Genomic DNA, 27,794 nt, shown 5'->3' on the forward strand with positions numbered 1-27,794 from the left:
AGACAGACAGACAGAGAGACAGACAGAGAGAGAGAGGGAGGGAGCCAGGTGGAGAGAGAGGAGAGAGAGTGAGAGACAGAGAGAGGGAGAGAGAGACAGAGACAGAGACAGAGAGAGACAGAGAGAAAGACAGAGAGACAGGCAAAGAAAGAGAAAGGCACAGAGAGAGACAGAGAGACAGAGAGAGAGAGGGAGAGAGAGAGACAGAGAGAGAGAGAGAGAGAGAGAGAGACAGAGAGAGAGAGAGAGAGAGAGACAGAGAGAGAGACAGAGAGACAGAGAAAGAGAGAGAGAGAGAGAGAGAAAGAGAGCCAGCCCCATTCTGTACCCCAAGTCTGCTGCTTCATCATCTGTCCTCTGGAGACGGTCCTTGTTTTGGTCAGACTCCTCCAAGTTATTTGTTTTTAAATGTTGTTATTATTGTATAAATGGTTTTCCTGGTTCTGCTCACTTCACTCTGTGTCAGTTCATATAAGCTTTCCTGGATTTCTAGGAAGTTTTTACCTCTTGGTGATAATTCTGAATAGAATAGTAAGAACATGATACTTGGGAGTTATTATAATAAAATGTATTTTAAAATAAATTTAAATAAAATTTATAAATAAATACACACAAATATATTTGTATACAAATATTTTATATAAATATATATATATCAATAGTTACTGATATATAAATTATATAATATATAAACAAAAGACATAAAATATAATATTGATATAAAATATACTTATTGATATAAAATATATTTACATAAAATATGTTTATCAATATAAAATATGCACCATACTTAAAATATATTTACATAGAAATATATTTATTGATATAAAATATATGATATGTATATGAATATACTTAAATATATTTATGCACATATATATTTTATATGTCAAAATATAAAAACTATATGTATAAACATACGTATGCATTTATATATACATATATTTTATGTGTCAACATATAAAATCATGTATATAAAGATACGTATGTATTTCTATATACATATTTTATGTCGATATATAAAAATCATGTATACAAATATACTTATGTATTTCTACATACATATATTTTATGTCAATATATTAAAATCATGTATATAAATATACTTATGTATTTCTATATACATATATTTTATGTCGATATATAAGAACATCATAAAAGTAATACAATTTCAAATCTCCCCCCAGTCTCCCTTACTCAGAGTCTAGCACTCTATCCACTGGCCCACACTGCCTTTGAATTGTAAAAGCAAAGGTGATTTCTTTTCATGAATGACAGCTGAAATTTATCTAGTGTTCTCCATAGATTTTCTCATTTCACACTCAGCAAAATTATGAAGTCGCTGCTCTTATTTTGAGGAAATTCAAGACCTGCCCAGAGTCTTCCCCAGTTAGTGCACTTCAGAGAGGCAAGATTTGAGCCTCAGTCCCGACTCCAAGGCCGACTTTTATCCCCAGGGCTAAGGCAAGGATTTGGCTTTCTCTGAGATGATGGAGTCGGGGTGAGGATTCGGCCGGCTCCCCTTCCCGCTTTCCTGGTTGGGCTCCGGCGCTTCTGTAGACTAACCCGATGAGATGGATTCAATCCGGTCAGGGCATCCTGGTTTGTTTGTGACGAGCTTATCACCAGCTTTCACACTTCCTCTCCCTGTGAGTCACTTCCTGTTCCCTTCGCCCCTCACTGTGTAGATCAGGAACTCGGCGGCTCGTGCTCTCTTCCTTCACCTGCAGCTTTGTCCGGTTTTGACTCGGCTCGGCCCCTTTGTGTCGAGGAGCAGAAGCGGCTATTTTAGGAGGCAGCCGGGACGGGCAGGGTTGGCAGGACCGGATTGGCCGCCGTGCCTCCATGGAAAGTCTGGCCCTCGAGGCCTTGCACCTGTCCCGTTATGTGTCAGAAGGGATGGAAGCAGCCAAAGTTCTTGGAAAATGAGGCTAATCCTCCTCGCGTTAATGTGCTGTTCATTTGGGAGCAAAGTCTCAATGACTAAACGAAAGAAAATTTCCCTTTTCGTTGTTGTTGCAAGTTGGCTTTTCTTTCTACAAGAGAAATGTCACTTCTTAGCTTTTCTTCAGCGATCAGGACTTTTTTTTTTTTGATAGCTTGGCTAAAAAGAATGAGAAGTGAAAACAAGTGGGCTAAGATAAACCTACCTGAATTCAGATGCCAATTTAATTGGATTAATGATGACTCTAGAAAATGCCATGCTTTAGAGGGAATGTCCAGACCAGCAAGATCGTGGGGCCATTCATCTATTTGAGGAAAAGTTTATTTTACTACACAGCAACAGCCCTTTTCCAAGCTGTGTTTCTGAGCAAAACCTTTTGATAGATAATAATTCAAGAAAATCCGATTTTATGAGTGTGACTGGTCCCTTTATTGCCACAGATTGCGGTTCTTTCCCAGCTCAGCAGATGGTCTCCTTTAACCAGCAGCTTCCGAATGACTATAAATAAAAAGCGTCAGACCTCTAGGATCCTTTTTTTTGTTTGTTTGTTTTTTTAAATCTTTATCTTGACGTACATGAACTGAGGCAGAGACTGGGAGAACAGTGGACACGGTAGCAGCAATATTGTGGAGTGATCAGCCTGGGATAGACTTGGCTCCTCTCCGCAATGCAACGACCTGGGACAAATCTGAGGAAATTGGGACAAAGAAACGACCCCCCTCCTGAGAAAGAATTGTGGGAGTCATATGCAGATCAGAGCACAGGATTTTTTCACTTTAGTTTATTTGAGTTTTTGCTTTATGTGATTATTCTCTTATTAAAAATGAACACTATGGTAGTATGTTTTGCATGATTACACAAGGATGACCCAGATTGGATTGTTTGCCATCTCTGCGATGGGGAGGAAAGGAGAAAATTTGGAGCATATCATCTTAGAAAACTTATGTGGAAATTTATTACATGTAATTGATAAAATATCTTTTTATCTGCCATCCTGGAATCAATACTGTGTATTGGTTCCAAGCAGAAGAGCGCCAACGGCTAAGTAATGGGGGCTAAGTGACTTGCCCAGGGTCACACATCTAGGAAGTATCTGAGGCTAGGTTTGAACCCAGGACCTCCTCTTTCTTTCCAGGTCTGGCTCTCTTTCTGCTGAACCACCTATTGGAACTTACTTTTTTTTTTTAAACCCTTACCTTCCATCTTGGAATCAATACTGTGTATTGGTTCAAGGCAGAGAAGTGGTAAGGATAGGCCGTGGGGGCTAAGTGACTTGTCCAAGGTCATACATCTAGGAAGTGTCTGAGGTCAGGACCTCCCTTCTCTGGTCCTGGCTCTCCATCCACTGAGCCATCCAGCTGCTCCCCTGGAACTCACTTTTTTTTTTTTAACCATTTAATAATATTCATTTTTAACATGGTTACATGATTCATGCTCCTACTTTCCCCTTCGCCCCCCCGCTCTCCCCTCACCCATGGCCAATGCACATTTCCACTGGTTTTAACATGTGTCCTTGATCAAGACCTATTTCCATATTATTGATAGTTACATTGGTGTGGTAGTTTCGAGTCTACATCCCCAATCATGTCCGCCTCAACCCATGCGTTCAAGCAGTTGTTTTTCTTATATGTTTCCTCTCCTGCAGTCCTTCCTCTGAATGTGGGCAGCGTCTTTTCCATAAATCCCTCAGAATTGTCCTGGGTCATTGCATTGCTGCTGGTACAGAGGTCCATTACATTCGATTTTACCACAGAATGTCAGTCTCTGTGTATAGAGTTCTTCTGGCTCTGCTCCTTTTGCTCTGCATCAATTCCTGGAGGTCTTTCCAGTTTACATGGAATTCCTCCAGTTTATTATTCCTTTGAACTCAATAATATTCCATCACCAGCAGATACCACAATTTGTTCAGCCATTCCCCAATTGAAGGACATCCCCTCCTTTTCCAGTTTTTTGCCACCACAAAAAGCGCAGCTATAAATATTTTTGTACAAGTCTGTTTATCTATGATCTCTTTGGGGTACAAACCCAGCAATGGTATAGCTGGATCAAAGGGCAGGCATTCTTTTACAGCCCTTTGAGCATGATTCCAAATTGCCAGCCAGAATGGTTGGATCAGTTCACAACTCCACCAGCAATGCATCAGTGTCCCGATTTTGCTACATCCCCTCCAGCATTCATTACTCTCCCCTTCTTTCATTTTAGCCAATTTGCTAGGTGTGAGGTGATACCTCAGAGTTGTTTTGATTTGCATTTCTCTGATTATTAGAGATTTAGAGCACTTTCTCATGTGCTTATTGATACTTTTGATTTCTTTACCTGAAAATTGCCTATTCATGTCTCTTGCCCATTTATCAATTAGAGAATGGCTTGACTTTTTATACAATTGATTTAACTCCTTGTATTTAGTACTTAGTAATTAGACCCCTGTCAGAGTTTTTTGTTATAAAGATTTTTTCCCAATTTGTTGTTTCCCTTCTGATTTTGGCTGCATTGTTTTTGTTTGTACAAAAGCCTTTTAGTTTAATATAATCAAAACCATTTGGAACTCACTTTTGATCATCATCTCTTGAGACTAAGTTGGACTGGTGCTAGGGGTAAAATGAAAGGGTTGGCTTAGGTGGCTTCCCGAGTCCCTTTCCAGTTTGGGGTCTGTTTCATTGCCTCCTTTCTCATGGGTAAGACTTGCCAGAACTCGGTTCCGTTGGCAAAGGCTTCTGAAAGCCCAAGGTTGGTGCTGTGCTGGGAGGTATCACGAGAGGGCTTCGGCGCCGAGTCGTGGCTGGGTAGAAATGTATCCTCCGTGATCTTTCCGTCATGGGACAGGAGCTTTTCTCCTCCAAAAAAGGACCCACTTTCTCCGAGTCAGAACTTTCAGGACAACCTTCTTCTGCCACCGAGATTGGGCGAGTTCTAGCAGCTGTCTTGCCCTGACCACGTTCAGGTTCTTACTTGTAGTCTAGACACATCCTGACTGCAGACGGCTCAGAGGGGACTTTTCTCTCCTCCTCAGCTACAGGGTGTTTCTGGTTGTCTTCATGATTTTCTGTGGGTGCTCCAGATCTGTGATTTCACCGGCATAGTGTGGAAATTCCCTCTGAGGATACAGATCACCCATTTTCCTAGTGCTTAGAGACTTGCTGGAGGCAGTGAGGTTGTCTCTCACTCATGGTCAGATCACGGACGTGCGAGAACCCAGCTCTTACTTTGGGGCTCCCCCCTGGGCTGGGCTGCTTTTTTCTACCAGTTTCGTCCACGTGACTTTCGGTTGTCTGGACGCTGCCCGAGTAAATGGCCCAACGACCTTCGGATGACCATTTTTGGTAACTCATATTGTGACTATTTAACAGGAATTGAGCCCAATGGGAACATGGTGAAGCAGCCGGCCAAGTTCACAGTGGACACCATTAGTGCTGGACAAGGGGACGTGATGGTGATTGTGGAAGACCCTGAGGGCAACAAAGAGGAGGTATGCGGGCTGGAGGGTGCCACTTCTTTTGTGGGTCAGTGCGTGTCATGGTGTGGGGAACACGAGGCTGACCAGTAGGTGCCTCTGCTGGACCCAGACCAGCTGCCTTCAGCCTTGGCCCCCTTTTTCTCCCAAGAGCATCCATAGCTACTAGCCGATGGACTCATTTCCTGGGTAGAACTTTGGGTGGACTCTCCAAGGACATGGACAAAAGGGATGTTAGCCGTCCTGTTTGGGGGAGTGATTTCCTTGGCGTAGATTCAGCTCTCACTCAGCCAACATCAGTAAGCATTTATTAGACACCCAGTATGGGCTGTGCACTGTTTGATGCGCTGGGGATAGGAAGACAAGAATGAAATAATACTTGTCCTCATGGAACTTTTTATCAATGAAACAATATGTATATGGATAAATAAGTATAAAATAAAGTGAAATTTGGAAGAGGGGATAAAAGATGGAAGATGTATTTATATTTAAAAAAATAATACAAAGTATGGTTTGGTTGTAGACGCTTTCCAATATGGCGGTGATACCATTATTCCAAGGTTTTATCCTCTAAAGATGTGGGTGGGTGGGTGTGTTTGAAAACAAATAAGAGACCTCCTGCCTCCCATCTCTTCTCTAAAAGAGACAAATTGAGAGTTTGGTATAGTTTTTTGTTTTTGTGAATTTATGCCTCTGGGGCCACTCATTGGCTGAGGGCTGGAGAACCCCCTTGCTGGAGAAGAGATGCCTGGAGGCAATAAGCCAGTGAGTGGCTGCCGGGACTGGCCAGGCGGGATGCTGACTCTGGCTGTGCCCTTTCTTCCATTATTCTTGGCGTTCTCCAACAGTTCTTGGTGCTTCTGCTTCTAGGCACAAGTGACTCCCGACGGGGACAAGAACAAGACGTATTCTGTGGAATATTTGCCCAAGGTCACAGGACTTCACAAAGTAAGATTTGGGCTTCTGGGGTGATGCCTTGGAGCATGATGGGGCCGAGGCAGCTTTAACCCACGCAGGTGAACGCCGGAGATCGCAGCTAATTGTTTTAGTCATTAAGCTTCCCTTTGGACGTCCCGTGCCATGACAAAGGATGCTCGTTGAGTTTGCTTTAAGCAGATTCCTAAAAGGCAAAAAGACCAAAACCAAAACCAAACTCCGCTGTTTCCTGGATGAATAAATGACTCCACTGGCATTCGTGGAGAAGCTTAAATAATGTATAACTTGTTAATTCTGGGATCATTCGAGCCTTTTTGTCCCCTACTCAGAGGGCCATTCCTTGTAACAAACAATAGAGTAAAAAGCAGTCCCAGCTGAGCCTGCCAGTGTGACCCACGTCCATGGCCTCCCTCTTACCCAGGGAAAGAATGGGGAGGGGGCATTTTTTCCTCTTTTCTTTGGGACCAAGCTTAGTCCTCATTCTATAGAATTCAGGTGCACTGTGTTCTTTTCTGTTAACATCTTTGGAGTTATTGTGTGTATTGTTCTCGTGGTTCTTCTTGTTTTACTTCACATCTGTTCATACAAATCTTCCCAGGATACAAGCTTAAAATCTCAGGTTTTGTTCTCATTAGTATTAATATCATTTGTGTTCTCATACACTGCTCATTTCTGCACATATTCCTCTATTTTCCCCTTCCCAGTGACCCATCTCTTGGAATAAAGATGCACAAGTGATGGGAATAAAAGCAGTTCAGCCAAAGAAAGCAATGCGTATGCTCATGTATGTATGTATGTATGCATGTATGTAACATTCCACATTCCTAATCCCCCACCTCTGCATTAAAGGGAAGGAGATGGAGTATTTCAGCTCCTTCCCAAATCCATGGTGGGCTCATAGGATTGGAGCATGAGTGCTAGAAGGGGCCTCAGAGGCCATCAAGTCCAGATCTCCCCTTTCACAGATGAAGAACCTGAGACCCAAGGTCAGACAAGTCTCAGATGTCAGAGGTGGGACTGACCTCCTGGGCTTCAGCCTCCAGAGCCACAGCTTTTCCTGCTTCCTTTGGCGGAGATTTGACATATTTTCTTCCACAAGTTGGGCCAGAAATACCATATTCCCAGCCTTGGAAAAGCCATAGAGGTTGGTTAATGAATCACATCCATCATCCTCTTCCTTGGCTTCCTATTAACATAATGGTCCCTGCCCACTGGGTCTTTGAAAGGTCTTCAAAGGGAGAGTTCACGTCGAGGCTGCACCATCTACTAACTGGACCTCCACATAGCACTTAACTCTGTGCCATGCACTGTGCTCAGCACTTTATGGTTATTAACTCATTTGATCTTGGCAACAAGTTTTTGAGGGAGACATTCTTATTATCCCCATTTTACATATTAGGAAACTGAGGCAAACAGTGTTTAAATGATTTGCTCAGGGTCACAGCTCAGCTAGAAAGTGTCTGAGGCTAGTTTTGAACTTTGGTCTTCCCAACTCCAGGCCAGGGCTCTTTGCTCTGTGTTTTCTGGGTGGGAGAAATCTGCTTTGCATCTCCATCACATATTTAAAGTTGAGTGCTACAAGGGATGCAGTGCCATCTTTATGGAGGGCTGGGTGGAACTGACTGTATTTCTGCCCCCTGAGTGCAAGCCTAGATGTCTGAGGAAGGACTTTCAGGTTTGCCAGCTGTTCTTCAGCTTGGATGATTGTCTCTTTTTCCTGTTGTTTTCATAAATTTATATTTTTTTCTAGGTGTGCCACAACTATTGGTGAGTGCCTGGGATAGGGGCATCTTTTTATCTAGAGTTTTGAATATAAATACTTTGACCATTCATTTTCAGCATCAGGATTCCTGACTTTGAACTTTGTATTTGTCAAACTAGAGATGACAGGGCAGAGCATGAACCTGGGAGCCATGAGACCAAGAATCTGGTCCTGTTTCTAACACCCCTTTGTGCCTCACTTTATTCCCCTATGGCACGAGGAGTTGATGTTGAAATGGATTTGGAGTTAGGGAGGAGGTATTTAAGTTGGCAAGACTGAGTTTGGTCTGAATACTTCCTCAGACACTGTGTCAATATTAGACACGTCATTTAATATTTTTGTGCCTCAGTTTTCTAATCTGGGAATAATAGTAGAATTTCCTTCCCCTCCAGAGTTGTTATGAGGATTACCAGTCAATGTATAATTAAAGCCCATTGCAAATCTTGAAACACTACCTAAGTGCTGATTCTTCTTCTCCTCCCCATTCTTGATCTTTTTCCTCTTCCTCCTCTTCTTTCTTTTCCTCCTTTCTTTTTTCTTCCTCTTCTTCCTCTTCTTCCTCCTTCTCTTTTTTCTCCTTCACCCTCTTCCTCTTTTTTTCCTTCCTCCTCCTCTTCCTCCTCCTCTTTTTTCCCTCCTTTTCTTTTTCTCCTTCCTTGTCTTCTTCCTCATTTTTCTCCTTCCTCCTCTTCTTCCTCTTTTTTCTCCTTCCTCCTCTTTTTCCTCTTCTTTTTTCCTTCCTCCTCTTCCTTCTCTTTTTCTTCCTCCTTTTCTTTTTCTCCTCCTTCTTTTTCTCCTTCTTCCTCCTCTTCCTTCTCTTTTTCCTCTTCTTCCTCCTTATTTTTCTCCTTCTCCTTCCCCCTACCTCCTTTTCCTTGTCCTCCTTCACTCTAATGAGGGAGTATGATTACATGTCCTCTGAGGTCTTCCCTTCGTGCTTTGAATCTGTGGTCCAACGATTAGGTCCCTCCCAGCTCTAACATTATATGTAACGGGTTTGGTTTTTTTTTCACTTGTTTTTATTTTTTTAAGGTTTTACTCCATCTTTCTGATATTCCATTACACTTAGTTCATGACTTCTTTCCCCCGAGACGTCACCTCCTCCTACTCTGATGAAATCTTTCTTTGCACCATTGAAGAAACCCTTCGGCAAAACCAACCACCCAGGTCTGGCAGCGCATGCAGCGCTCCGTATTGCTGGCCCCCCATCTCTCCACCAAGGGAAGGAGATAGTGTTTCCTCATCTCTTTGCTAGGACAGAAAAGGCCACCCCAGGTCATCAGCCGGCTTCCATTGGTGTTCTTTTACGGTAGGGCTGGCTGTGACTAAAGACACTTTTTCTCTTTCCTGCAGGTCACGGTTCTCTTCGCTGGTCAGCACATCTCCAAGAGTCCGTTTGAGGTCAATGTTGATAAAGCCCAGGGTGATGCCAGCAAAGTGACTGCAAAGGGACCAGGCCTGGAAGCCTCCGGCAATATTGCCAATAAGGCCACTTTCTTTGACATCTACACAGCAGGTAGAGGGGCACTTTCTTCCATCACCCATTGGGCTTTTCTCTAAATTCATGCTGTTGAGTGAGTCCCTCCGTTTCTCCAAGCCCGGTTCCTCTTCGGTGTAAGGAGGCAGTTGATCTAGATGGCCTCCAAGGTCCCTTTCAGCTCAGAATCTCCATCTTCCCCCGAGGAGCTGAGCACACGTACACACTGAGTACCAGGTGATGCCTTGGGAGGGAAGGGATGCCCAGCACTCCTACCCGGGGGCCCGACGATGGCCCTTTATTAGGAGAGTCACTTGAAATGACTTCTGAGACTTGGCTCGACTTTCTAAAGTTGGCTTGAACTTGGGTTTGTTATTAAAAATAGCTTCCTTTTGCAGAGCCCCAATGGGAGACTGCTGACTATGACTTCTAAGCCTTGTTTTGGTGGGAGGGGTTGGGATAGAGCCTAGACTGGGTGGGGGTTTCTGCTTTGGGGGCTGAAGGCTGCACAGGTCTGAACAAAACAAAACTAGAAAACAAGCATCCTGAGTGGACAGTCCTCTATCGTTGGTCCTTGAGAGCAGGCCAGGCTGGACTGTGGAACATTCATAAGCCAGGGAGAAGTTGTTTGCCAAGGCAGAGAGTCCAGACAAAGCTGATGATCTTAGTGGAATACCCTTGTCATTGGCTAGCTGGAGGAAAGCAGCAAGTTTAGAGTCTGGGAACTTCAGTGGATTCAACTTGCCCAGGAGACTCGAAGATTCTCACTGGTGGACCAGAGCCATTCTTGATCATTAGCAACTATATTACCTGGAGAGAGAAGGCGAGAGAGCCAGACCACGAGAGATAGGTGGATGGACCTCTCTGGCTTCTTCTCAATTAAAAAAGAGGAGCAATGGCATTTTTCAGAGTTGCCTGCTTGGAGAGAGCTCTGGCACCAGGGGAGAGCAATTTTGTGCCCTTTATCTTCCAGGACTTAATAAAGAAAGCAGGGATCAGGGAGTCTAGTTTTAGCCTCCAGAGAGGGCTGAGCCAATATTCCTTCAGTACATGTCATTTTGGGTCGTCTCTCCTAGAAGCTTTAACACAACTTTGTACTTGGAAGCTGTTCACGGAGAGTTATTTCTCTTCTGCAGCCTTAAGATTTTTATATTCACCCATCTGCCACTTTTAAGCATCTGCTCTTTGCTAGGCACTGTGCTCAATGTGGAGGGGTACAAAGAGCTGGAATGGAAATAGTGTCTGCCCTCAGGGAGCTTAAATTTTATGAAGGAAGACAAGGAAGGTGTGTGCATGTATGTGTATATGTATGTACATGCTCGTATCTGTATCTCTATATATCTATATTCTTAAGTATATAGGTGTATGGATGTGCATGCCCCAGAGAAGCCCAATGTAGTTTTATTTGGTGGGGAGGGTCATGGTATTGGCAGCAAGAAGGACCAGGAAAGTCAGTAAGATGAGTCCTGAAGGAAACCAAAGAAGAGATGTGAGGCAGGAGGGCCTTGTAGACAAGAGGAAGGAAGTGCAAAAAGACTCAAATGGCAACTTCTCTAGACTTCTTATCCCTTAAAGCAGTGATTCCCAAAGTGGGTGCCACCGCCCCCTGGTGGGTGCTGCAGTGATCCAGGGGGGTGGTGATGGCCACAGGTGCATTTATCTTTCCTATGAATTGCTATTAAAATTAAAAAAAAATTAATTTTCAGGGGGCTAAGTAATATTTTTTCTGGAAAGGGGGCAATAGGCCAAAAAAGTTTGGGAATCACTGCCTTTAAAGGTTAGCTTTCTGTTTTAAGAACTTTTTTTTTTTTAAAAGAATCTTTAATATGTAAACTCAGAATCCCATACCCTTCTGAGCTTGGACAATGGGTAGGAAATTTTCTTTGCATTTCTAGAGTATTTCATGCTTTTCAAGACCCTTTGGCATTCATTTGATTGTGTGAAAGACACTCTATGAGGGAGTGAAGACAAGCATACTATCTTTTGACAAATGAGGAAACTGAGGCATCAAACAATTAGGCAGCTTGTCTCGGGTTACCAAGTGAACAAATAGCTGACTCAACCATTTTCTTGGTATTGGGTTCTTGAATTCCTGGAAGGTTTTTTTTTTTTCCCCAGCCTTAGTTTACTTTTTCTCATTCCAAGATGATTTACAAGACATATATTAAAAGACTTACAGCATGATTCTTGCTGTGACATTTGATAAAGCCAGACGTTGGCTAGGGTAACTTCTTGCTTTCATGCAATATCTCTATTATTATTATTATTATTATTATTATTATTATTATTATACGATTCATGTTCTTTCCCTCCCCTCCTCCCAGCCCCCTCCCATAGCCAACACGCAATTCCACTGGGCTTTACATGTGCCAATGATCGAGACCCATTTCCATATTATTGATATTTTGTGCAGTATTTTTAGCAAAGGGATCCAAGCCTAAAGCTGCCAGTCAACAAGCTGTTCTGACACAGCATGGACTGGAGAGCCTTCTGCTTCTTGGCTTGTTGGCTTGCCGGGGAAGGTGTCTGACTTCTTGCCAAACGGTGGCTCTTCTGCAGGAGCTGGCGTGGGAGACATCGAAGTGGAAGTGGAAGATCCCCAAGGAAAGAAAACGGTAGAAATGGCCATGGAAGACAAGGGGAACCAGGTGTACCGCTGTGCTTACAAGCCCATTCAGCCCGGTCCTCATGTGGTCAAGATCTCATTTGCTGGAGAATCCATTCCCAAAAGCCCCTTCATGGTGAATGTTGGGGAGGGTAAGTACTTTCATAGGGCGTTTGTCCTTCTAAGAAGAGCTTTGTTTATTGTATTATTCAGGAGAGTAAGCTGAATTACCATTGGCTCCCTGGGAAGCTGGTGGATTGGGGAATTCCTTGCGTGTTTTTCTCTTAGAATAAAAGTGACTTTAGGATTGTCAAAGACTGGAAAGTTGACAACACAGAAGGATTTGTGCTCTCTTTGGTGCCGTTGGCTCTAGAGAATGTGGACTTAAGGAGTAGACTTCTTTCTCTGACTTCTGCCTTTTATATTTTCAACCCTTCTCTCTCTCTCCTAAACCAGAACTGAACTCAGTTCCTCCTTACTCTGTCCTCTGCTCCTGCATCCTACAGACTTCTGTCTCATTTGGGGAATTTTGGACTTCACAAGGAATAATGGCTTCCTAATTGAGAGGGGCTGGTCCCAGATGGCTTGCTGGTAAGGGGTGGGCAAGGCGATGGTCCTGGTCCATTCTTGTTGTGCATGCCATATTTGTGATCCTTTTGGATAAAAACCCAAAGCACCGTGGTCATCTCTGAATCTTAATCAGAGCAAGATGGAGCCCCTGATGTTGGTAGCCACTGTATTGTCTGATGGCAGTGAAAAAGAAACTGGCCTTCTTTGAAATGCCCACTGTTAGCCCGTGGCCTGATTGGCTTTAGTCTTGGGCCTTTTAATGGGATGGCCACAAAGGTCAATTGTAACTCGCCCTCAGAGTCTCTCACACGCCCTAGCATTTTTCTCGCCTTTTGAATGATGCCAAGATCCATTTACCGAACAAGAATCTTTTTATAGGGGAGCCCTGTCAGGATTTATGTCCCTTGTGGCCAGCTGATTTCTCACTGCCCCTGACACCGGGCAGAATTAGAAGTTCATAAAACAATGTTGTCTCTCTGAGATGTAGTTCAGCAAAGTTTTCAAATTAAAAAAAAAAAATCCCATAAAAGGGTTTGAATAGTTGGCCTTTTGCTTTATGGAGTAAACAGCTGAGGTCATGGGCCCATGCATAGAAAATGCCTTCCTCTCTCCTACTAAAAGTTGGGGTTCTTTTATCTTCCGGTGACAGAGAAGCCCGAAATGGGGAGCTGGCTGCTTTCTCCAGTGATGAGGGACCGTGAAGTTGGCAGTTAGGATTTAAGAAAGAACAGCCTTCTCTTACCCATTTTGTTCATTGATTCCCCAATACCTTTGGTAATGAGACTTTCCAACTTGCCATCAAGTTTTCCGAAGCATTTCCTGTGAGTTTTATTATTCTTATTTCGATCTGAAATAACATTCCATTCTTTAAAAAAAATGGCCTTCCATTTTGTAACCTTCTCAAAAGCAATTTTTGACCTTCCTTTGAACTTAAAAAAAAAAACAACAACAAAAAAAGCCCAAATCCTACTTTAAATCCGATACAGAATTCACACAGAACGGCAGCTTTTTTGGTAAGGATTCAGGGCTGTGCCCTTGCCAACCATTTTAATACCATATAGTTCTGGAGCCCGAGTCTCCATTAGCCGAGGTTCTGTTGGACCACTCTGGTGTTTTTTGTTTGTCCTTTTTATTAAACTTCTTGCTTCTTGACTTTGGCTGCTCCTTAGGAAGAAAACAAGCTTTAAAAATGGCTGACCCAGACAGAATCTGGCCCCTAGTATGACGTTTAAAATCACATTAGTTGGTGGGGTTTAAAAGTACTCTTGGAAAAATTGGATGTTTCCAGTGATTGGGCTTTGGGGCATAGCCGTGGGGGTTGCAGGGATCCAGCAGTGTGGCTGGAACACCACCAGTTTTCCCCCCAACATGGAACCAGTGGGAGGCTTCAGGGGAGCCCAAGAGTGGGAGCCTTCCGTGGGAGCTCCCCGGGGCCGCGCCGATCGTGCCCACTTTGCTCCCGTGTGTGGGGTGGCCGGACAAAGCTGCGCTTCTGTGTTTGTTGGCTTCCAGTGTTCTCCGAGTGGGCCCTCAGGTCTCGGGGAGGTTGGTCGGCGTTTTCTTCCTGTTGACTTTTTTGTGTGGAAGGTGGCTCTGAGCTGCCTTGGCCGGGGAATGTTGACTTGGGGAATGAAAGACTGACTTGATGCCCGAAATGTGTTTGCAGCCTGCAATCCAAACGCCTGTCGGGCCAGCGGACGAGGCCTGCAGCCCAAGGGGGTGAGGATCCGAGAGACGGCCGACTTTAAGGTGGACACCAAGTCAGCAGGAAGCGGGGAGCTCAGCGTGACGGTCAGAGGGCCCAGTAAGTACCGTGTCCCCCCTTCCTGTCGAGTCACACAGACGCTGATGAGGCCCTGGCAAGGCCCGCCTGGATCTCGGGGATCTCCCTCAGCCTGGGGAGATGGCGTGTAAACAACTCCATAAAGACAAGGCAGATCCAGGAGAAATGAGAGATAATCATAGAGGGGAGGCCCTACTATCATTTTGAAAAAAAAAAAAGTTTTGATAACATTTTTGCAGCACTATAATTTTCCCCAGCTTCCCCCTCCTCCCAGAGAGACCTCTTATATAATAAGTACTATTTTTAAAGACCCTCCCCAAAATTGGTGTAACGGATGAACACAACGAAAAAGTCTAAAATACCTGTTTTTCACTCACCTCTGCAAAGGGTGGGGTATAGATTTCTTGTCATCTCTCCTGTTTGGAGCCACATTTGTGCTTTGTAATGGTGCAACAACTTGGCCTTGGGCAAAGGACTTAATCTGTCTGGACCTCGGTTTCCTCCTTTGTAAAATGAAGGGGTTGGCCTGGATGGCCTCTGGGGTCCCTTCTGCCTCCACATCTGGGCTCTTGGGGTCTGAGGTCGGGTCCATCCAAGTCTGTTCCTCTGAAGCATAGCCGAGTTCCGGAGTCCCCTGCCCTCTCTCAGTGCTTGCCTTGGTCCAGTAGACAGTAAGATCCGAGAAGGCAGAGTCCGCTTCTTCTTTTTAATTTTTGTTTTTCAACCCAGCACCATCATGGCGCCGGTCATCAACGACACGCTTAAAAAGTGGGTGCCATTGATGGGTTTATTTTCTCGTCTGCTCTGCAGAGGATGCCTTCCTACATCAGAGTTTAGTCCAAGGTCTGCGTGGGACGACACTCTATGGAAGTGCTTTTTGGGGAGAAGTGGGAGGCCATATCGTTCCCCTCGAGAGGCAGGAAGTGCTTCCATTATCCCCGGGAGGTGGAGGGCGCCGTCAGCTTGGCCTCTTGGCTTTGCCTGTGCTTGACCGCACCTACCCTGGCTCAGTCGGTGCTGCTGGCCTCCTTCCCTTTTCTGCTTGGCCTCCAGTCCATCTGGCACCCAAGAACCATTGAGTGAGGCTCGGACGGCCGCTCCCTTTTGCAGATGGTGCTCTGGATAAGGGGCCGGGCTGGCTCGGGATTCATTCACTCCCTTCAGCAGACATTCCTGGAGTGGCTGCTAGGTCCGAGGTGCCCGTGTGGGCTTCGGACAGAGAAAAGCCAGCCCCAGCCCAGTCCTGCCCTCCAGGAGTTTGCCATCACTTTGTGAAAGCCAATGGGAAGACGCTCGTTTTCCCGAGAGAAACGAGTTCCATAGGCTCTGGAGCATCATGGAAGTGGGTCAGGTTCCCCCTCCAGAATGAGTGCCAGCCTTGTCTGGTGTTCAGGTATTTATTCTCCTCCCAGGGAGATGTGGATTTTTGTCCTTCCCATTCCCACCTTTTTTGGGCTCGTTTTTTGTTATTTTCTTAATCTGTTTTTAAGCAACAAGGGAGCTCCAGCCAGTTTAATCGTGGGGCCCCGAATGGCTTGTGCTTGCTGTTGCTTCACGGTCGCTGGTGTCCACAGTGTCTGGCCAGGGAAGGAGTCCCGAAGTGAGTGGACCAATGGCACGACTCACTCGGGCTCATCTTAGTGCGTGGGAGGCTGCGCTCTAGGCGGGCAGCAGGCGGGCCGATGCCAGAGCGGCGTCGGGGCAGCCCTCGTTCCGGGCTTGTTGCAACAAGAGCACAAGAGCCGTTTGACCTTGGGTCCCTTCAGCGGTGACTCAATGCCTCTCTTTGCCAAACCACCAGGGAAAACATAAAGCAAGTTCCTGCCTGGTGCCTCAGACTCCAGTTTTCGGTACCAGCGCCTAGAACTGTTCTCTGGGAAGGAGTCTGCGAGGGCTTTTCACATTCAGTGTTTCTGGTTTGCTTGGCCTTTGCTTGGATGGGGACAGGCTGGCCCTGATGGCTCTGAAATAAGTGGCATTCCCTAGATCTTAGAGTTCAAATCCAGCCATATAGGTGACCCCAAGCAAATCACTTGGAAAAATCACCTGCCTCAATTTCCTCCACTGTGAAATGGGGATCATAAGAGCACTTACCTCCCACAGTTGTGAGAATCAAATGTTTGTAATAATAGCTAATTATTTATTTAATAGACGATAGTTTGAAAGAAAAGCGTTTAGCATACTTGGTGCACAGAGGTTGAGTAATAAATGCTTATACTCTCTGTCTCCCCTCTTTTCTTCTTTTCAATCCCCCATTCTTTCCCTCCTCCCCGAAGGAGGAAGTCTGGATCAATGTTTAGGTCAATGGCCACTTTCTGAATCCACATTCATTACATTGCTGGAAACGAAAGGGGAGGCACAGTATGATTTTTCATTTTCCTTAAAATGCCCACCATGTGAGCTTGTTTTTTTCTCCAGACCAAGCGGCTCCTGCTAGCCTTTGAGTCGGGGCTTGGAAAAGGAAGCCCATCCCTCCCGTCATCGTTTGGGAGTCTGCTCTCCGCTTTAGTAAGAGTTTGCAAACGTGCTGTTTATCTGAATTTCTCCATCACAGTTGGTTTATCAAGCCATTAAAAGGAGCATTTTCTGCTTTCAGTCAATCAGATGGATTGATTTCTAATTTCAGACGCAATCTGGAGGGAATTGCATTTCCATTCAGAGAGCACCCAAGACCTTTCTGAAATAGGGCCCTCGGCCGATGAACAGCAAGGGTGAATGAATGGCTTCCCCTTCCTCCCGACCCAGCTTTGAGTCTCTCCAGAGGGTCATGGACTGTCCCTCCTAGGAGGTCTCCAAGCAAAGCTTGTGAAAACCACTTGTGAAAGGGGAACACTTGTTGGAGGATCAGGCGGTCCCTTCCCACAGGAAGCGTCTGTGGTTCTGGAAATCCTCCACAAGGGGTCCGCCATCCCTTGGCCTTCCCCAAGACCTGTTGACATTACCTGGACACCAGTGGAACAATGGGGTCGTCTCTTGCTCTCTATATAACCACCTTGATTCCTTGTCAGCAAGTCAATCAACACACATTCCTGAGTGTTTGCTGTGTGCCAGGCGTTGTGCTTGGTGTTGAGAATACAGAGAAGGGCAAACGGTAATCCGTGCCCTCAAGGAAGGTCCCCACCTCTCTGGGGCATAGAGTGCTCGATATAGAGAAAATCCTCTCTGGTGCCTGGGGCCCTAGATTTAGAGAAGGACAGAATCTTCTTGTCTTACAGACAAAGAAACTGAGTCCCAGAGATTAGGCGATTTGCCCAAGCTCATAACATGAGCAGTGGAGCCTGTATTCTTACCCTTGTAATATTCTGCCTCCTCTGGTACTTTTTAGTCTCCTCTCTCCATCATTCTCCAAAAGGGATCATTCTGCTTTAAGCTCTCCGCTGATGAGGAACTCACTACCTTCTAAGTCCAATGTGATTCTAGCTCCACAAAATAATTATTTTGTAGTTTGATTGGCACGGCACTGAATAAATGATGTGTGATTGTCATGATTCAAATCACCCAGCTTCACCAGACTTCACTTTTCACCTCCAAAAGGAGCAAATTGGACCAGTAAGATTCCTCTCCTCCCAAACCCATTGTATAGGTGAGCAAATTGAGGCACAGAGAATTCTACAGCTAATAAATGTCTCAGACAGATTTTGAATTGGAGTCTTCCTGATACTAGTTCTGGCCCTCGAACCAAGGTTGTAAATGAATTTGATTGTTTAACAAATACCAGCGTTCAAATAGAATGAGAAGTAACATCTCAAGTCATGTCTTAAACTCTGCACTCTTTCTATGTTGATTAAAAATATCAACTTGGATGAAATAACAGCAGTAAAAATGAACAGTGCCTTGCCTCCAGCTGCCTCTTCGCTGTGTGTGTGTGTATATAATTAGAAATAGTTGTTACTGCTTTTCCCCTTAATTTAGGAGGCATGCGTAAGCTCTTTTAATTTTATTTCAAGCTGTAATATTTGGTTTTTCTTTCCATATTTCATTGGATTTTTAATATTGTTTCTGGCATAACAATGTGCCGTTAAGCCTGTTTGGAGATCCTGACTCCAAATCGGAGCTCTGGCGCCATGATTTAAGTCAGTTACTTTCTCTGGATCTCAGTTTCCCATTCTTTTAAAATGAAAAAATTGGACTCGAGTGCCTGGAAGAGCTCTTCCCACTCCTGATCTGGATAGATTACATCATCATTTGCTTTCCCCCCTGCAGCTATTAGATCTAGGAGTTCTTTCTAATTTCTAGTATTCCAAATAAAGTCACAATGGGGTTATGAAGTTTTTTGTTATTTGGGTTTTTTTTTTACACATTGAAGTTTTTAGTTGTTTTTTTTTTTTTAAAACATTTTAATCATTTTCTGCTAAGAGTCCTAGTAATAAGATCTCTGGGACAAAGGGCGTGATCATTCTGGTTCTTCTTCCTCTAGTTTATTGGATGGCTGCTGGCACATAGTAGGTGTTCATAAAGGCTTAATGACTTGAGTCTCCATAAAGATTATAGCTACTCACAATATCATGCTTTGCCCTGCCAGCGATGAATTTAATTATTTCAGACTTGGATATCTACTCACTTCCTGCTTAGTTTGACTTGAGGTTCTCAAGGCCTGTGTCAGAGGCGATCTAAACCCTGGTGGGTCTGCTATCAAGCCAAGAAAGGCTTCAGGGATGGGCCAGATCATGGACTGGCTTTCTGAAGTCTGAGAATCAGTCTAGCTAAGTTTGAAGAGGTTTATCTCTAGGCTGGCCAAAGGTGTGAAGAATTGCCGCGCTTGGCCATGTTTTCTTTTTCCTTTTTTTTAAACCCTCACCTTCCGTCTTGGAGTCAATACTATGTATGGATTCCAAGGCAGAAGAGTGATAAGGGTGGGCAGTGGGGGTCAAGTGACTTGCCCAAGGTCCTTGGTCACTCTTGAAGACTGTTTGCCAAGTTATAGCAGAGTTGCCTTGATGGAAAGGGTAGCCATGTTGCCAGTGTGATAACACCTAGAACTGTTGGTTCTAGAACCAACCCTTGATCTATTTTAGACTGTGGGGTATAAAACAGATCCTCAAAATGTTTTAATTCGAATGTCTCTCATTAGAGAATGTGGACAAAACTCTTAAGCAATGGTGAACAATTTGCATTTTCTTCAGTTCTTTTCTGGTGTCTTTGTAACCCATTTTATATCCATTTGGGGGACGTGAGCATCCTCTCGTAACCCGAAAGTCTTCATTATAGCTCCTTAATGTTTACTTTTCCCCTCAGGCATCTCACATACACTCAAGGTATTTCTTTTCCATTTAGAATACGTTGGGACCCCAAATTCCTTTAATTTTCTGTGTTATCCCTTGATTTTTGGTCTCCACGTTTCGTTTGTTTGACCCATTATGGAGATATGATCTTCCTTTGTTTTGTTATTTTTTTTCCTATATTGATATCTGTGCTGGCCCGTTTGAAGCTTATGGTCTCACGTGTGGGTCTGAACTTCCTTTTCCCTGGGAGGCCATTCGTTCTTGCCAGCGAGCGTCTGGGGCATCCCGAGCAGCCTTCAACGTTCTGATGCCGCTTCCTGCGGGTGGCCCTTCCTAAGACAGGGACTGGCTCTGCGAGTGCCGCGGACGTGGCAGCTCCCAGATCTGCACCTCTGCTGAGGCTGACGGCAGTAGAAATGCAAAAAATAACCATCCTCTGAAGCGGGCGCCCAGATCCGAATTCATGTTATTTGGAGTTATAATTCTCTAAAAGACAGTCACTGGTCAGTGGAAATAAGCCCTTGTCTCCCGTCAGAGGAGTCATTATTCTCCCTAGTCCAGGGCTAACTGGTTGCCTAAAAGACTGAAAACTTCATTGACTTGCCCAGAGTCAAGCAGTCAGTTTGTGCCAGAGGCAGGACTTGAACTCTGAGACTTGGAGGCTACGGGATGGCCAGCGCTCTCCCTCTTGTATCGCATCACCGCGGCGCGCAGTAGGTGCTCAATAAATGCTTCCGCTTCCGTTTCTGTATGGCGGCCCTACCGAGCCCTTCGATGAGTCGCCTCCAATCCACAGGGTTCCCGGGTACCAGAATTAGAATTCGGTACCAGGATTTCTCCCGTCTGCCTCCATCGATTTGGCCCAGGCTGGGACGTAGATATTTACTGGCATCCTTTGTCTGTGTGTGTGTTTGTTCCCGCAGAGGGGCTGGAGGAGCTCGTGAAACAGAAGGGCTTCATGAATGGCGTTTATGCTTTTGAGTACTACCCAGGAACTCCTGGGAAATATGTGGTGGTCATCACGTGGGGCGGACACCACATTCCAAAGAGGTGAGTCTGAGCCCCGCTGCTCTTCTGCTCCAGCCTCGGCCCCTCCCCGGCTAGGCTGGGACCCCGCTCTGAGCCGAGCCACCCACTAATCATTTCCCGGATTCAAGGGAAGCAAAGAGCTGCTTTGTTGAAAGTCTTTGGAGAGCAGCAGCAGACATTTGGCCCCGAGTCAAACGAATCAAAAAGCTGCTGGTGGTTTCAGTTTCCTGCTTTAAATCAGCATGAGCGGCTTTGGGAGGGAGAGCAGCCAAAAAGGACGGGCACCCGGCTAAAAGGAGACTTTCCCCTTTTTTTGTCCATGACTGACCGCTCTGTTCTCTGGGTGAACGGCCACGAGCACAATTGGTTGGAACGCCATTGGGTGGCTTTCGTTCTCGGGATTTTTAGTCTATCCTTAGGGACCTGCAGAAACAAGGAAGCCAGTGTGGGGCTTTTCTGAGTGGGGTTTTCCTGGTGTCTCTCCGTGGGAATTGCCTAATCTTTGGGAGGCGAGCGTAGAAGCAGGCCTCGAACGCTGGTTTTCTGACTCGGGGGATACCAAGCAGGTTACAGTGGACAGGAAGTTGGCCGTGGAGTTAGGAAGACCCAAGGGGGAGTCTTGCCTCTGGACACAGGGACGAGCCACTGAGCCTCTCGTCGCCCCAGGCAGCTCTCTAAGATGTTGGCGGAGGGGGTTTCTTCTTCTGGGGGTTCTCCGCACTGATGACATCATGATTGAACTGGGGAGGGGAGGACGAAATAACGAGGTAATCGATATTACTCTTAGAGAACTCAGTGAACATTTCCCAAGTTCCTAGAACGTGCCCAAAAGAGACAAAAGACAGGCTCTGCCCATAAGGAGGCCGCAGTCAAAAGGGGCAAATGAAAAGCCAATAAAGCCATTCATGTAAGTTATATGTAGGAAAAATCAGGAAATAATGAACAGAGAAGACACTCGAATTTAGAGGGGTTGGGAATGGCTTCTTTTTTATTTTTATTTTTATTTTTTAAATTTTTAAACCCATAACTTCTGTGTATTGGCTCCAAGGCAGAAGAGCGGTAAGGGTGGGCCATGGGGGTCAAGTGACTTGCCCAGGGTCACACAGCTGGGAAGTGTCAGAGGCCGGATTTGAACCTAAGACCTCCCGTCTGTAGGCCTGGCTCTCAATTCACTGAGCTACCCAGCTGCCCTGGGAATGGCTTCTTGCTGAAGATGGGTTTTTAGTTGGGACTTTAAGGAAGTCGGGGAAGGCAGTAGGTGAAGATGAGGAGGTGGACAGGGTTCCAGGCAAGGTGGACAACCAGAGAAAATGTCCAGAGCTGAGAGACGGAGGGTCTTGTCCCAGGAATAGCAAGAAGGCCAGTGCCGCTGGATTGGAGATGAAGGTGTAAGAAGCCTGCAAGGCAGGAGAGGGCGAGGTTATGAAGGACTTTGAATGCCAAAAAGAACATTTCGTATTTGACCCCGAGGATGACAGGAAGCCGATGTGTTTATTGAGTCTGTTAGACAGCTGAAGATGCAAGATTTGAGAATGGGAGAGAGGTCAGGGCTGGAAAAGTAGATCTGAGAATAAATCAACATGGAGATGGTAATTGAATCCATGGAAGCTGATGAGATCATAAATGAAGTAAGATAGTGGGGAGAAGGACAGAGCCTAAGGGGAAGCTCCTGTGATTTAAATGAAGGTCCAGTAAAGGAGACTGTGAAGACGCATTTTCACCAGGGAGAAGGAGATCTGAAAGAGAGTGATCCATGTTTTCTTAATTAGCTAAGTTTCTCTTGATCTTCTCTTACCATAGAGCTTGGGTTTTCTTTTTTTTCTTACCCATTACTTTGTCTTAGAATTGATACTAAGTGTTGGGTTCAAGTCAGAAGAGTGGTGAGGGCTAGGTGGCTGGAGTTAAATGACTTACCTAGGGTCACACAGCTAGGAGGTGTCTGAGGCCATCTCCATGCCTGGCTCTCTCTGTTCACTGAGCCACCTGGCTCCTTTGACTGCCGTGGATCTCCCCACTTTTGGCACTAGTGAAACTGATAGACCCCTTCTTAGAACAATTGTTTTTAGGGGAAACCCCAATTGCTTAGCCCTTATTTTTTTTTTTTGCCTTAGGACTGATGCTCAGTATCAGTTCTAAGACAAGGGTTAAAACCCCCCAATAATTCTAACTGCATACAATAAAATACAAAGGATTGTCAAGGAAACCAGTTATGTTGAAATACGTTTTCCAAAATATTTTTTAAAAACAAAGTCCGAGATGCCAGGCTTAGAAGACCTTTTCTGCAGTGCATACAATACGGCGGGGAATGGTATGACTCGGCCAAAGCTTCCCCCTTCAATAGGTGCAAGAAAGAAGAGGCGAGCAGGAGGACCTGAGAAATTACTGGTTGAAGCTCTTGATTTCGTAGGAAGGAGATCTTAAGGAGAGCATTTTCTAGATTGCTGACATCCCCTTGGACTGGTGGGAAGCCTTCGTTTGTAGAAAGCACCAGTTTTCACGTTGGTTAACAATTTTCAATTATGAAGATGGCAGATTAGAGACAACCCAGCTCAACTCTCCCAACATTCCCCTCCGAACAACTTTAGAATAATACCTTAAATCACATTTTGGAGTGGCAGAACCATCAAAAGGTCAGGGTGAGGCACGATAGGGAAATCGGAATGGAGGGGCAGAAAAGAAAAGGTGGGATGAAGGGAAGATGATAAAAGAGAGGACAAGGGAAGGGAGGAAGGGGTTAAAAGCAAAATGGACTAGATGTGTGATCCTGGGTCAGTCACTTGACCCCCACTGCCCAGCCTTTAACACTCTTCTGCCTTGGAACCAATAAAATGTATAGATTCTAAGATGGAAAATAAAGGTTAAAAAACAAACAAAAAAAAAACAAAAAAAAGCAAGACGGATTTTTAACGTGGGACAGGATAAAAGGTGAGAGAGGGAGAAACAGAAGAGAATGGAATGATGCAGGGGAAATAGTCAGTAGTCATGATTGTGAATGAACTCACCCATCAAATGGAAGGGAGAGCAGAATAGATTAGAAACCAGAACCCAGCAATATGTTGTCTGTAAGAGACACACTCGAAACAGACACAGCATTAAAATAAAGGGCCGGCAAAGAATCCGATATGTTTCAGAAGAAGTAAACGCAGGGGCAGCAATCATGATCTCAAACAAAGCAGAAGCAAAAATACTTAATTAAAAGAGATAATCAGGGAAACGACATTAAAAAATTAAAAGGTATCAGGCTATAAAGCAATATAAAAAATTTTTTTAGCAAGTTTCTCTCATAAAGTCACCATTTCTCAAATATATCCCGAGTACAGAACTGAGCCAAATTCAGAAACATAAGAGCCATTCCCCAACTGATAAGTGGTCAAAGGATATAAACGGGCAGTTTTCAGAAGAAGAAACCAAAGCTATTTCTAGTCATCTGAAAAAAATCCCTAAATTAGAGAAAGAGAAATTAAAACAACTGTGAAGAACCACCTCACAGCTCACAGAGATGACAAATTGGAGAGGATGGGTTAAAAAGAGATCCACTCATGAGTTGTCGGTGGGATTGTGAACTGGTCCAACCATTCTGGAAGACAATTTGCAACTGGACCCATTTCGAGGGCTATAAAACTAGCAATACCGCTGCTGAGGTCTCTATGTGTAAGAGATCAGAGAAAAAGGAAGAGCATCTATCTGTAGGAAAATATTTACGGCAGCTCTTTTGCAGTGGTAAAGAACTTGAGACTGAGGAGATAAGATGCTCATCCTTTGGGGAATGGCTAAACAAGTCATGGCCCGTGATCGGGCCGGACTATGGATGTGCTCTGAGAAATGACAAGGGGCTGGTTTCAGAAAAACATGGCGAGACTCATATGAACTGATGCAGAGTGAAGTGGGCAGTCCAATGGCCCAGCAACAGCAAGGTTGTCCTGCTGAGCAACTGTGAAAAACTTGGCCACTCCAATTAATACGATGATCCAAGATCAATGAAAAAAAAAAATGCCGCCATCCTTCAGAGGGAAAACGGATGAACTCTTGAGTGCCAACTGAAGCCTAATTTTCTACTTTCTTTTCATGAGTCTTTTTGCAATATAGCTAATATGGAAATAGGTTTTGCATGATTTCACATGTATAATTGATACCATATTGCTTGCCTTCTCGGTGGGTGGGGGAACAGTGGAAGGGAGGAGGGAATATGGAACTCATAATTTAAAAAGAAAATGCTAAAAAATATTAAATGAGAAAAATTCAATTTTCAGTTATTAGGATGTCTCCTCTTTATCCAATATAAGTGAATGTATTTCCTTCTAGTCCCTTCGAAGTCCAAGTGGGCCCTGAGGCCGATGTTCAGAAAGTAAGAGCCTGGGGGCCTGGTCTCCACGGAGGCATCGTTGGGAGGTCCGCCGACTTTGTGGTGGAGTCCATTGGCTCCGAAGTTGGATCCTTGGGTAAGCTTGTGAAAAAAATGATCCATCCTGTGCATGCTATTGATAACCCCACGGATGTACTCTTATCCTAATTCTCCGTCTCCTCCTTTAAGCATAAACTTCTTAGGAAGAATTCTGGCTTCGAGTCCTACCTCTGGTTTTTGGTCAAATCACTTCAAATGTCCAGGCCTCTGTTTCCTCATCTGCGAAGTGGGTTTGACTTGATGGCTTCTGAGGTCCCTTCTAGCTCTAGATCTCTCATCCCAAAAGTCAGTTAGCCTTCTGGAGCCTTAGTTTCCTCATCTGTAAAATGGGCTTGACTGAGTGGCTTCCAGCTCTGAATTAGAGGCCCTGTGATCCTGCCAGAGTGACAGAGATGTCGAGAGTTTATGACTGGGGACAGCGGTGAGCTTTCTAGGATCGACACCTAAAAGGGATTTTTAATTTTTTCTCACCTCCCATAGGAGTCGTCTGCTTCCTCGCTCTTGGGACCAGCCCATGATAAGTGACTCATTTCCTTGAAACAGAAATCTATGTAGTCCCAGTTCTGACTCCACTGAGTGAGATTGTGTGGATGACTTTTCTTTAAAAGCCCGTCATGGACCCCAGCCTCCAGTTTAATCTTTTGCAGATGGCGCCATGTTTGGTGCCAGGGATGGGGAACGAGCTCTGAAGGAGTTGGAGCTGTTGGCTCTGAGGCTCTGCCTTGTCTTTCTCTACATGGCCCCAAATGTGACCTGTCTCTTGCCATCTCTTAGGATTTGCCATTGAAGGTCCATCCCAGGCAAAGATCGAATACAATGACCAGAATGATGGGTCCTGCGATGTGAAATACTGGCCCAAGGAACCGGGGGAGTACGCCGTGCATATCATGTGCGATGATGAGGACATCAAGGACAGCCCTTACATGGCCTACATCCAACCAGCCTCCGGAGACTTCAACCCAGATTTGGTGAGGAGGCTTCACGGTCCCCCAGAACCTTCTGCACCCTCCCCCCGCCCCTCTTTCCCAACATTTATCAAAAAAATGTAAATAAAAACTGCCCAGAATATTGAGTTACAATCTCTTCAGCAGCCCTGGCCTTGCACAAAATTACCCAGTATTTGTCTGTATTTCCATGGCCTCCTGTTGTATATACGAGTGTTTTCTCCCTTGTGAGGATATAAACTTCTTTTGCTTCTGGCTTCCTATCGCCAGTGCCTGGCATGTAGCAAGTGATCAGTAAATGCCTCTTGATCCGTTATCAGTGGAAAGTGTCCTGGGCCTGGAGGCAGAGGTCCTCAGTTGCCATCTTACCCTTCTGTATTTGTGGGCAAGTCTCCCTGAACCCCCGTTTCCTCCTCTCTAAAAGGACTAGGTAGCCTCAGAAGTCCTTTCCAGAATCTCTGCTCCACTTTAGATGCTTCATAAATATTGGCCAAGCGATAGTGGGATGAGGGTTGTCTCTGGGGTTGGAGGATCCGAGTTAAAATCTTGCCACTGATGTTTGTTATTCATGTCACCTTGGACAAGTCACCGTGGGCCTCAGTTTCTTCATCTATCAAATGAGGGGAGTGGAACCCTGTGACTTTTGGGGTTCCTTCCAGCTCTTGATCTTTGATCTACCAAAGATTCATTGAAGAACTTATATAGGCTGCATTTATAGATATTTCTCAACTGGAATCTGACCAATATTTCAGTGTGAGACCATGGCCAGTTCCTTTGTTCTTAGGAGACCTGTGACATATAGTCGAGGCGGTGTTTCTAATGGGTAGAAGGCTGGCTGCCAGCCTTGCCTCTGACCCACGCCAGCTTTGTGTCCCTAGACAAGTCATTGAGTCTTTCCACGTCCCCAGGCAACTATCTAAGACTAAGTTACAAAAGAGTTGCCCATCTGCACTTGGGGAGGGAGCTTCCATGCTAGGAATTATCTACATGGATGAAGCCACTCGTATGGTCCCAAAAACAGAAACAAAGTTTGCTGCTGCTGCTCCTACTGACCTTTCTTGGCTTCCTTTAAGTCTCCCCTTCTCCAGGAAGCCTTCGTCATCCCCTCTTAATCCCGGGGCCTTCCCTCTGTTAATTATGTCCTGTTTGCATGTTGTCTCTTCCATCAGATCGGAGGCTCCTTGAGGGCAGGGACTTACTTTTGCCTCTTGTTTCCCCAGTGCTTAGCCCAGTGCCTGGCACAGAGTAGATCTTAAGTAAAAGCCCAGAGCAAACCAAGAATGCTTCCTATCTAACCCAAGAAACTTGGAAGGGAGGGAGGAAGGAAGAAAGAAAGGAAGAAAGGAAGAACGAAGGAAGGAACAAAGGAAGGAAGGAAGGAAAGAAAGAAGGAAGGAAAGAAGGAAGGAAGGAACAAAGGAATCAATGTGTCCCTTCTACTCACCAGTCAATGTTTTTTGGTTTTAATTTAATCTTAATCATTTTCTGCTTCCCATCCCTACTCCTTCCCTGCACGTGGGCAAGAGGTGGGATCAGAATAACCTAAACCCAAACCTGGAAACCACCATGCAGAATCGAGTGGAAGCAAATTCTTGCATTGTCCCTGCCCCCAAATAGATCCCATTCTACACCTTGATTCCATTCCCTCTTGAGTGGAAGGGGGCACCG

At 45.0% G+C, this 27,794-nt stretch overlaps 1 protein-coding gene across 1 annotated transcript in view; it reads left to right on the forward strand.

Moving 5' to 3' along the window:
* LOC123246871 (filamin-B-like) overlaps nt 1–27,794 on the forward strand; it is a 163,277-nt gene that overhangs the window by 74,826 nt on the left and 60,657 nt on the right. The window contains exons 2-12 of the mRNA XM_044675653.1: nt 5,293–5,411; nt 6,267–6,344; nt 9,448–9,610; nt 12,131–12,328; nt 14,071–14,280; nt 14,413–14,554; nt 15,259–15,297; nt 16,020–16,129; nt 20,675–20,801; nt 25,083–25,219; nt 25,957–26,150. Of these exons, the coding sequence (XP_044531588.1) occupies nt 5,293–5,411; nt 6,267–6,344; nt 9,448–9,610; nt 12,131–12,328; nt 14,071–14,280; nt 14,413–14,554; nt 15,259–15,297; nt 16,020–16,129; nt 20,675–20,801; nt 25,083–25,219; nt 25,957–26,150 (1,517 nt within the window). The remainder of the gene's footprint in view (nt 1–5,292; nt 5,412–6,266; nt 6,345–9,447; nt 9,611–12,130; nt 12,329–14,070; nt 14,281–14,412; nt 14,555–15,258; nt 15,298–16,019; nt 16,130–20,674; nt 20,802–25,082; nt 25,220–25,956; nt 26,151–27,794) is intronic.

This window comes from Gracilinanus agilis, chromosome 1 (assembly GCF_016433145.1).
Source record: "Gracilinanus agilis isolate LMUSP501 chromosome 1, AgileGrace, whole genome shotgun sequence".
Classification (NCBI taxonomy): Eukaryota; Metazoa; Chordata; class Mammalia; order Didelphimorphia; family Didelphidae; genus Gracilinanus; species Gracilinanus agilis.